General features: G+C 31.7%; 1 protein-coding gene across 1 annotated transcript; it reads right to left on the bottom strand.

The window, feature by feature from the left end:
- Positions 1-9,374: 9,374 nt before the first annotated feature.
- On the bottom strand, positions 9,375-11,362 carry LOC134228934 (beta-1,4-galactosyltransferase 6-like). The gene is made up of 3 exons (XM_062710626.1): positions 11,244-11,362; positions 9,694-9,789; positions 9,375-9,567 (listed from the first exon to the last, which is right to left on the bottom strand). Exons 1-3 carry the CDS (start codon positions 11,360-11,362, stop codon positions 9,375-9,377), a joined length of 408 nt encoding a protein of 135 aa, XP_062566610.1.
- Between the last annotated feature and the right edge of the window lie 1,047 nt (positions 11,363-12,409).

Genomic DNA, 12,409 nt, shown 5'->3' with positions numbered 1-12,409 from the left:
AACAGAGCTTGATGAATCAACAAGTTTCGTGGGATAAAAATTCCAAGCAGCTGATGTTTCAACAGGTTTCTTCGTCACCGATATTCTCACTTTGAAAAGCATTATTATTCCATATATGAACACCATTCCATATATCAGGAGAAAAATGAGAAATTTCCTCCAAAGTTTCATCATTCGGTGACATGAAAAATATTTTTATCACAACAATATATATTCTTTGAAAACAAATAAAGAAAACAAAGTAAACGGTGTCAATTTCTTATCATAACCTATATCTATCAGGTCATAACGTCATGCCTTGTAAATGCATTATAACATCTTTATGAAGTTCACTGATGTCTAACTTTTAATGTTACACACGAAGAAGTATTTAAAAGATTTATTATGAAAGTAGTCCGATTCATTGATGTACATCCTTTATATTAATTATGTCGCCTTCAGAGCGACACTAAGTAAACATTGTTCGGCATCTGTCCATCCTCTGTCCGTTCAAGGGTAAAGAAGTCTATTACTCTTGAACTTTTCAATATGATCTGTTAGGACATCTGAAATACTAGTATACCACTTATTCTTATAATTAAGATGATAATATGTGTTCTTTGGCATGTACAAATTTTGATATACATGTATTAGTAAGACAACCTGAAAATTACCAACAACCCATTTCACCTTGTCATTTGATCTCTTTACATAAAATATTGTATTAAATGTAAAAGGTGAAGTTAACGAAAATTGATCGATATCAAAATCTATAATCACCAAAACTGACATAAAAAACGGATCTTTGGAAATTCCAAATATGGAATCTTGCCTTGAATAAACAACATCCCCTGTTCACCTGTCAGATCCGCCATGGGCCTTATGTATTGATAAGGTACACAGTGTATTAGTTAAATTCAGTATGAAAACTAAAGCTTTACAGTTGCCATGTAAAAAATTAACCCAAATAACCCAAGGTTAGATTATAATATTTGCTATGATCATTATAACAACCACAGAGTACAAGAAAAATCGACTTTGATTAAAGCAATATGAGCGGCATTTTTGAAAGTTTTATTTTGCTGTTAAAATGTGTTATTATGATAAATTTGTATGTAATTTAATCTTTTTGATCAATTACACTAAAATAAAGCATTAAATTGTTTCTGTAGAAAGACTTCTTTACAATCGAATATACAGTATTATATAAGAAATCATTATTGTACATGGCAACAATAATGTAATTTTGTTTCAATCAAAGCCTATAGATACCTCTTACATCGCAAATATGAACAACGGAAGTTTATAAACTTTCTTTTTTCTACCATTCAAATAGTTATTCACAATTTTGCAACAAAAATTAATATTCCTACATCAAAGTTGCAGCTCATATTGCTTTAAACGATATAGTGGTAATCCTAAAACAAAACCTTATCGGTCACTATAGCCCGCCTCGGTCTTTTAACTGATAGTACACGGAACATGCTCTTGAGAATCAAATAATTTAAGAAATGTTAACACCATAGGCGAGACTTAACGGGATATTTTTACAAAAATAACGGAAGAGCATTATCTACGTATGAACCATTTCTAAAAAGAGGTAAAAATTGCTCATACATAAAGCATGCTCTCGCGTATCGAATAACCCCGTATGCAGGTGATGAAAGTATGTTGCTGCATAAGTAAGGAAAGTTGACGATTAAAAAGTAAAGGCATTATGTTTGGTTGTTAGCTCACAATTAATGTTTTTTTTCAAGTAAAATTTCTAAATATCAGATAGATGTGTCAAACTCTGTAGTATGCTTCATTTCAAGCTCACCAGAATATATCATATCGACATAAGAATGGAACTAACCATTGTTAATTGACAACACGTCGTCGATATATCTAAATGTCGAGATGAAGCCCACACCAAGTGTTTTCTTCTTTTCACTTACAAGATTTTGGATAAGTTCTACTTCGTATGAATACAAAGTTTTCTTCATAATAGGTAGCAATTGGTATCCATGGGAATTCCAATATATTTTTTGAATACCTGGTCTACAAAAACCACATAGTCAATCAGAATCTCAAGCATCTCTTCGATGTCAACTTCAGAGTACTTGTGTGTGCAATCAGAATGTGTTTTAACAAAAATAATTTTGCTCTTGCCAAATAACGAGGTTAGAAAATTTACGAGTTCCATTTTATTAAAAAAAAAATCTCTAAATAATATCAAAATTCCTGAACCTTATTTGATGTTGGGGAATGGTTTTACATATTGATGATATAAAACTCAAAACTTTTACTCCAAATCTCAAGAAAAATTGGTGAAATCGCTGCAATTTGATATCACATGGACAGAATTTGGGGTCAATTCATGAATTTAGAGTAAAAACAAATGATGGAAGAATTTTAATGGAAATGTTTGCATAACATCATATGCACTGAATAGAAATTAATTAAAATAATCATTGTAAATTGTTTATTTGAAGTGTTGAATTCTAATCACAGGTAGATTGCCAAACGTTGTATTTCTGTTTAGTGCTACCGAAGAATTGTCTTTCTTTCCATGTATCATTTATATGTACAGAAATATCACCAATGGCTTGTTTTTTTTATATAGAGACACAAGTTTTTTCATTAAAAAAGTTTTAAATAATAGTTAGTTTTATTTATAATTTTTGTAATATTTTTTTATTATAATTATTTTCGGCATTGAAAATAAGAATTTTTAGCCGTTACTTAGGTTATAATATAGGATATACAAATATAAATTAGTAACCTTGCGAAAGAAAGAAAATACGTACACATCTAAATACGAGGGCTGTTCAATAAATAATGTCCTCGGTGCTCAGAAAGAAGCAAACGACGCTTTTCAATGATTTAGTCTTCATGATTTTACTTATTAATCTCTTTTAATTCAAACACATGTCTGTAACATTTTTTATCCAATTTCTGATTGTTTTTAGAACTAATTTTTTGGTATGACCCTTAGTATACTGGAAAATGGCAGATCCAATGATTTTCCGGACTTGTTTTTTCCTTCTGAAAGGTGTTTTTTTTCAAGTTTGGAAATAGAAACAAGTCAAAAGGTCAAAGATCTGGCAAATATTGTTAATGTGAAAAAACATTAACATTCTGTTTATTTCGAAAACCCCTTTACTCTTCAGGGCATGCGGGTTTGGACGCTGTCATGAAGAAATTCAATGTAGTGGATTCCTGATTCTGGGTCCTTGCTCAAATAAACTTTTCGATCTTTTTTGCAAAAAAATTGCTTTCTAGACTCCACCAGATATTAAACTGTCTCCCCGAATACGAATTTGAACAACAATACCACTAATATTTAAGATTGATTGATTGATTGTATATTGTTTAACGTCCCTCTCGAGAATTTTTCACTCATATGGAGACGTCACCGTATGCCGATGAAATTTAAACCTATACTCTGCACTCAGGGCCATTGAGCAGTGAGGGTTCTTTATCGTGCCAGCGCCTACCGTGACACGGGACCTCCGTTTTTAAGGTCATATCCGAAAGACCCGTGACTTTCACTTCAGGTGCCGAGCGCTAGGAACAGTCACTATACCTATTTTTACGTCTTAGGTTTGACGCGGCGCCGCGAACGAGAATCAAACCCGGGCCTCTCGATCACGAAGCGAACGCTCTACCACTAGGCTACAGTGAACGGTACTAATATTTAAGAAAATTGCATATAAATCTGTCTTTGTGCTCTTGCATACCTTTGCTTTTGTCAGACCTTCGCAGTTTTTATCAAGTACATCTTACGATAAATTTTGTTTTGATGACTTAAAGCAATAGATTTATGTTCCAATATCTGTTTAAATATAGATATAGGGTGACCTTTGAGTACCAAACCTTTTTACTGTCAACTTTTCTTTAAAACAGTGTAAATTACTCCTGATATGATGTCTATCAAATTTGCTATATGTCTTAAAGTCAATAATACATCATCAAATATTATTTATTGAAATTTGGCAAACAGTACATAAGTTGTTATAATTTTTGTTGGCAAGGAGGGTACCCATTTTTGTTGCCCATTATATAATTTTTTATCATTGAAATCCAACTGCTCATTTGTGTATAAAACAGGCATCGGTTGCTTTAAATGACACATATTTCACTGAATATTTCTTTGGGATTTTTAACAAGTTTTACAGCAGCTTTAAGGTAGCCTTTATTTTCACTCTTATTTACGGATTCTTTACCATTCATTTATAATGCAGTGTCTCGAATAGCCCTTGTTTCTCACGATGAAACTATGTGATGAAAAGTGGTCACATAAACTGTTATAAATTCAGTAAAGATTCAATAATGAGAGAAAGTCAAGTTTAATGTCATATGATATCTGTATTGTATGTCATACAGTTCAGGACATTATTTATTGAACAGCCGTCGTAAACAAAGATCTGGCCATAAAAGGTGTTATGTTTCCTTATTTTTTAGTAACCTTATTTTTTAAAGCCGAAAATCTTTCAAAACCATTTATTTTTCAATTTAAATATATTTAATATTCCTAAAATTTAAACTGAATTTAACCCCCCCCCCCCGAAAACATATAGTTACTACCTTGTGAAGACCAATTTAACAACCCATTTAAAATCTTGAAGCATTGATGGAGAAAACTTCAGGAATTGTACAAATATACGCATATATACGTATGTTCAAAAGGAGATGTAAATCAGTTCTAGATACTTACTAACACCGAATAATGTCTTAGGTATATATTAATTTTTGCTAAATCAAATTGCATCATTTGAAATGTACACTTTTTATAACTATGAGTGAAATCTAAGTCAGGACGTTTTACGTCGTATGCAGACAACCATTTCAAGGATAAAATGATGTCCAGACTTATTGACACCATAGACAGCTGCTTTTAAATAAAACTGAAAACGTACAATTTCCAAAGTTATTTTGTTTAAAAAACTTTCTGGTTGCACATACAAGTATTTCCAAGTTAATATATAAAAAATGTATGTTTCTGATTGACAAAACCTCTGTAATATTGGAAATCAAGTCTTCCAACATTCTGCCGGAATATCAATCGGCACAAAATAAAACAGATTTACAGTCTCTTGCTGTGTCGTTCAACTCCATTATGCTTCGAAAATTCTGTTGTCGATACATAAAGCATTATGTCGGGTGGTGATGTCTTTCATACAGATTACTCAAACATAATTTTCACATTGATTGTCTACATAATTTCACGTTTTCTCTTTAAGACAAGGAGCACACGGCAAGTGTGACCTTTAAACAGAAGATGCTTACCCCTCTATGGCACCTGATTCAACTTCTGATGCTTTTAAAGATCCGAGTTAGCTGTGTTCCAATTTCCTATTGTTTCTGTAGACTTTAGAGCTCTAATTTTGTTCCTTACCATTATATTTCATGTGTGAATTTATTGATTATGAATATTGTTTATGTACTGGAGATTCAAAGGATATCAAATATAATGATAAGCTAAATCCTCTGATTTTTTTTTTATCATACGTTGTTTTAATAATGACAAGCTGCAAAGAAATCAGCATGAGTTTTTATTTTCTCAATCTTGACGACCTCTAGAATGCAGATATAAGTAAGCAACTTATTTCAGTGAACATGAAAAAGCAGGACGATTTCTATTCATAACCTATTGTTCACTGGTCATTGTTTTCTTTAATTTACAATGATATAAGATGAATTAATATGGATTCTTAAGATATTTTTCTAAAGAAAATAGTGAGTAATGATTGTGAATACAAGTTACATAAACATTTAAGAAATAAATATTATACTAAACATGCCAAATACTTTCGTGTTTTGAGCATACGTGCTAAAAAATTAATATATATGCGGCATTCAATTGATTGCTGTACATCATCAAAATAATAATATTGATCACAATTAACGTTGCGCGTCTCTATTTTTGACAATATCAAAGGATTTTCCCGTAGACAACACTCTGGATTGCAAACAAATATATTCACCGATGCATTTTGCTGTTTGAGAATGCTACTCTTGTATTTTTCTTGACTGGTTGAAAGAAATCTTTACATGTATAACTGATCCTTTATCGTTTTAAAATATTTTGATTAACTGTGTAAGCATAAGTTATAAACAAATTTAAAAATTATCAAATTTGAGGAGATAAACTTAATGATTCGTTGTATTTGTATATCAAATGTGGGCCATGAAGTCCGTTCTTTCTGGTAAGACTATACAAACTGAGGCTAATAATAACGAATAAAATAAATGCTGGCACGAAAAGGTCCCTCACTCCTCAATATCCCTGACTGCAATGCACAGCCGTATAGTTATCAAATTGAGGCCATCCGTCTGCAAGTGATGGCTTCTCAATATAAGTGAAAAGTTCTCGAAGGGACTTTGAACAAAAACAAACAAACGAGGGGCACCATCAGTATTAATTCGAAATTAAGATTAAAACTTAATGATACATGAACTTAAGACTACATGTACTATATGTATAATTTTCAACACTAGAAAGGACTAATAAATCTAATATTTAAAACGCAACTGTTAAGATTTGTTTTAGAACTGAATTTAACTAGTGCTAATTGTAACGGGAACCGTAACAGATGTTCCCCAAACGCTCCCTGTAAACTTCATTAAATAAGACAAACTCTGTGAATTTTTTACTTTAACAACGTTTTCCCAGAAGGATACCAATTCTTCTCAAATTTTAGCATTGCACGCGTGCGCATGTGAATGTATGTGCGTTATGACCATATCATAATGTCTACACTATATATCTATATATTTTAATGTACTATATATTAAAGCATTTAGTCCAAAAGTATTAAAAATCACTCATTCAAGTGTATTGTTAATTTCTGGAGTTCCAAATGCACGCACGTGTGTGCACATGCATGATGACCATACGTTCTTATAGGAGTCCCTTATATCAATCTTGGTTCTAAATCCCATCCTGGTTTTGTTGAAAACCAAGGGAGTTATTGCTATTTCAAGTTTCAGCCAATCAGATTGCAGTACACGTGCGTGCGCGTGATTTTATGAATTCTTTTTATATCGTATTGTAGGATATCCTAATGCATGACTATGTTTTAAATTTCAAAGCATTTCGTCAAAAAACAAAGGAAATATAGCCGTTAAAAGTTTCAGCCAATCAGATTGCAGCACACGTCCATGCGCATGATTTCTTGAATTTGTTTGTATATCATATTGCAGGATATCCTAAAGCATGACTATGTTTTAAATTTCACAGCATTTCGTCAAAAAATAAAGGAGATATAGCCATTTAAAGTTTCAGCCAATCAGATTGCAGCACACGTGCATGCGCGTGATTTCATGAAATTTTTTTCTATATCATATTGTAGAATATCCTAATGCATGACAATGTTTAAAATTTCAAACGGTTTCGTCAAAAAACAAAAGAAATATTGAGATTTTAGTTTCAGCCAATCAGAGCAAAGCGCACGTGCATGCGCATGAGTTCTTGCTAATTTGACAGTGTCATTATATTATCACTATTATTATATCCTCATGCAATGAGTTTCAAAGCATTACATCAAAAAATGTAAAAGTTATGGTTATATTAAATATATCAGTCATTTCACTCACTTCACGCGCCCGCACGTGCTTGCGTATGCGCGCAAAATGACCTTCGTTCAGCACACCTACACAACACACCTATTAACCCTAAAAAGGTTTTAACTTAGTTGGGTGAACAGTTTCTGAGAACACTCCCGGACAAAAAAGTACCGGAGAAGAAATAAGAAGAAAAAAGAATAATAATAGTAAGAAACAGAGTAAAAACAATATGTTCCCAAACTCCGTTTGGGGAACATAATAAACAATGTAAAACCTCCTATTTTCGTATCGTTTATAAATATACTGCGATTAAAAGAATTACTGCTTTTATATTTGTACCTGGACTTTTTGGCCGATATCTTTCAAAATTTCATGCTCGATTTCCTCCTTGGGCTAATAATTGATAAATTATTCATTTCTTTAATAGTGTTGAATTAAATTCTTACACATAGTCGCCCACTAATGATAAAACCGCCTGATATAAATGTACAGCAGAATTGACATGAAGATGCCCCTGTGGTTTTCACTCTGATATTTTGACGTTTTGGTTGAAAATTTTTCTTTATCATTAGATTACATGATTAAACAGCAATCGTGCAGAACATATTAACAAATAATATTGAATAAAAATAATGAATATTTTAATATTGAAAAAATGCCATAGGTCTGTTTTTAAACTTAACTTTATGCTGGTTTTGAATAACATCATGCAGGTTCAATAATTCTACAAAAATGTTAGGACCTCCATACCTCGTTTTGCTGTTTGTAAATGTGGACAATCATCAAGAATATTGTGTCTGAATGATGCACAAATGGACCCTACATTTGATTTTGCAATAATTATTGAACTTCACTGTCAGATGTTTCTCAGAGATTGTATATATTGTAAAATTTTACAAAATCTTAAGTTGATTTTGATTATGGACTGTTATTAACTTTTCTTACCAAACGTATTCGATTGCATATGTCCTAGTTTTGCCAATTTGTTACTAAATGACCTTTTTTCAATTCAAACGGTGTTTACTAGTATTTTTTGCAAACAAAGCTAATAGATTTGCTTGGGCTAGATGACAAAAAATGAGTATTGTCTATTGCGGCATAGAAACACTTTACACGCCTGATCTTTCCCTGGGTAGGCAACCCGTTACTCAATGATTTTTTCCCTAAAACATTCTGAATGAAATGTAATGAAGTACTTTTTTAAAAACAGATTTTAAACCTTTTTTCAAAACTCTCTTGCAATCGTTATTTTTAATGTTTATGTTTGCTCTGCTCTTTATTTGTATTGTTGGACTTCTGAGGTTAAATGAAATGTATGGAGATAACGAACAGTATTCAAGCTTAAGAGTCCACTAAACAATACAAAATAGGAGCAGAACAAACACGGACCTCCAGAACATCAGAGGTGGGATCAGGTGCCATGGAGGAAAGAGCATCCCCTGCTGACCGGTCACACCCTATAATCATTGTCACGGTCGGGAAATTACGCAAAAATCCGTCGTCAAATACGTGTCAGTCAGTCAGCATATGACTCAATGATTTCTACCTACATCATATCAACATAACAATATATAGTCTATCAATGTGCTGGAGGAAGTTTTGTAAAGCAGTCCGCACAGAGACCATATATTTTATAATCTCCTATCAAGTTCCGTAAATTATACAAAAATTGTTTTAACCAAATGTTCAGTAGCGTTCTTGTAGTCATACACCATTAAATACTGAATGAAACATATGCAGATAACAGACAGTATTCAAGATCAAAACCCCATACAATAATACAAAATATGATCCAAAAGTAAAAGGTTTTTTGCATTTAAAAATACTTAATTACATTTTATTTTTTACAGGGTACTTTCTCTTGTACTTTCTGTTGTCACTGTAAAATTATCTTCTTCTATAGGAAAATCGGGTACTCCGACATCGATTCTGAGTTTAGTATAGTACGTGTAAATATGAGAAGACATGAGTTTGTAAGGAACATTTCTCAATCCATCGGTTTTTAACCTTGTTTTCCACGTGTTGAGAACTTCATATCTAAAAAAGAAATTAAGATAAAAATATTCTTTCACAATATATTTCACAAAGGGTGAAAAACAATTAATAATTGTTCTTGGTCTTAGTTTATTATGTACAGACGAGTAAAATGAAGTTTTAAATTACCTCTTCAACCATCGTTTCCTCTTCTTGTGACGAATCATCGTATATCTAGCGATGGAATTTGGAGGTCTTATCACACGGAATCTTGCATGACGTATTCTGTAAATAAAATGGTCACGCTTATTGTTTAAATATAATTATGTTTAAATATAACAAGCTTTGCCTGGGACATCTACAATGTTACAATGATCGACAAAACATACGAGTTTCAACAAATAAAAGGCAACCAATCCTCGGAACAAAAGTATATTTGATGTAGACAATTTTTTCCATTTTTATATGTAACTACATGTAGTTAATTATATGCATGTAAATTTATTTTGCTAAAAGCATTTGGGTAGTAAAAACAATAACTCCTATGTTGATTTTAAATTTTCCGATCACCTGTTTGAAATCCCATGAATGTGCACTCAATATAAGCAGATCTTAAAGTATTTTCGTATTTATACGAAAAATAATTCATTCAAAACCTTCTGCGTGAAAAATTAAGTTTCTTGATGCGGTTTTCAATTAAAGTCATATTGTCAAAATTATTACGGTTAAACAATACACAATTCATGAAGCACTGTACTTTTAATCGACGATAGATTATATTGGAAATTGGGCTAAGTATAAGTAAAAAAATAAACATTTGGTTTGAATGGATGTTGTTTTGGGAACATAATAATTTTTTTAAAGGCAATATACAAACTTTTTTACTTCAACTAGTCTCTAAAAGAAGGTGGTGCAAATATTAATAGGAAAAAAACTACGTGAACAATATATTATCGTCCAAACAGGCAATGCTTGATGGAATATTGTCTTTGTAAGACTTATTATTATTACAAATGTATTTCAGGAAAACTTTCAGAAGTTTTAATTCCTCCTATTGAAATCCAAGTCTAATTTTTACTACAAATTTTAAAGATGAAAATCTCTTATTGCAGTGTTAAATCTTTTAACCATTTTTTGTCAACCAATGTGAGTTTGATGTACCCAACTTATATTTGACCCCTCAAGCTCTGAAAAATCATTACAACAAAATACATTGCAGGGTCCAGCGAAAGTTCTATAAAATACAAATCTTGTCTCTCTATGAAAAATTGTTTGCTCTACAGCATATTCTCAAAGGCTTATATATCAGATGTGGATGCTAAAAAACTCCAATGGACATTAAAATAAATCGCAAAATTATTCAAAGGGCGGTTACCTGCGGCTTTCTTTTTTTTAATTCTCATTCATGACGGAAATAAAAAAAAAACGTGGGATTTTAATATTATCGTAAACTGCTTATTCCAAAATTAAAATGGAAGTCGAAAATTTTTGAATGATTGGATTGGTCGTCAACAAGATTACTTTCTTAAAATCTTTTAAAAATAGTTACAGAAGAATTGATTTTTGCTGTGATGTAATTTGCATTCTCATTCAATTCGTTCCTGGTATATGATGTTTTATGTTATAGTTATATGATATATCTTGCTGAATGAGAACGTTAAAATAGTATTATATACATCATCACAAATTACCATAATTTAGTAAATATTATTTTGTATAATAAAAATAACCTCTCTCACCTATTGTACATATCGTCGTCTTCCCCTCCCCAGCCCCAGAACATGTTGGAATATCCGTTTACTTTACGGAATGTTTCTGGTCTGAATCCCAACACTCCACCAACCAACCAGCCGTACATCAGCCTGTATTAAAAGCGTGAGATTTTTCCTATATAATGAATAAGAGCAGTCTAAAACTTTTAATAGGAAAATGCTTGAAGAGAAGCTAGATAATTGATACATATTGAAAACTAATACAAAACAAATGCTGAAATATTTGAAAAACAAAACAAAAAATATTGCTGGTGAGACACTAATGCGTCCATACGACAGTTCATTGTAAAGATTCAACGTTCTCACGTGCAAGTCAGAATCAAGGGTCAAAAGATCACAAATGTTAGGATCAATAGAAAAGTCTGTTCTCAAAGGCTAAACCTGTGATATACATGTATGAAAGCCTTAGTACATACTTTTCAAACTTTATAGTAAAAGTTAAAGTGGTTTTTGTTTTGTACAAAGTGCTTCAAACTTTAAGGTCGAGGTCAAATGGTCAGTGATATTTATGCCAAATGAAAAGTCTTTTTAAAATGGACACATGTAAAGTATGAAAACCCTGGCACGAGCAACTGCTCAAAAGTTATGATCAAGGTTAAAATTTGGTATTTTTTGTAAAAATGGCAAGAAGTCAAATTTGGTAATGTGGTCTTGTTACAAGGAATACATACCTAAAGTACGAAAGTACGGAAGCCCATTAGTGCCAACCTCTATATATAAAGGAAAAGCAATATATATAAGCAAACCTCTATATATAAAGAAAATGCGATATATATAAACAGAACCTCGACATATATAAAGAAAATGCGATATATATAAAGAAAACCTCGATATATATAAAGGAAATGCGATATATATATAAAAAAAAAAAAAAACTGGATATATATATATAAAGGAAATGCGATATATATAAACAAAACCTCGATATATATAAAGTGAAATGCGATATATATAAACAAAAACTCGCTATATATAAAGAGAAAATTTTCCATGGCGTGACCTTTACTGACCTTTATTACATCAGTGATGCCCCCAGCATCCCACTGAGAGGCTCCTTGTCTTAATACATGGCATCACAATTCATGTTTGAACGCAAACTTACAAGATGAATAATTGTCAATCTTGTGGTGCAG

This window comes from Saccostrea cucullata, unplaced genomic scaffold (genome assembly GCF_032062105.1).
Source record: "Saccostrea cucullata isolate Sc308-1 unplaced genomic scaffold, CSIRO_AGI_Scuc_v1 ctg5113, whole genome shotgun sequence".
Lineage (NCBI taxonomy): Eukaryota > Metazoa > Mollusca > Bivalvia > Ostreida > Ostreidae > Saccostrea > Saccostrea cuccullata.
The sequence above is the reverse complement of the archived record's forward strand: the minus strand, read 5'-3'. Positions and strand labels throughout refer to the sequence as shown.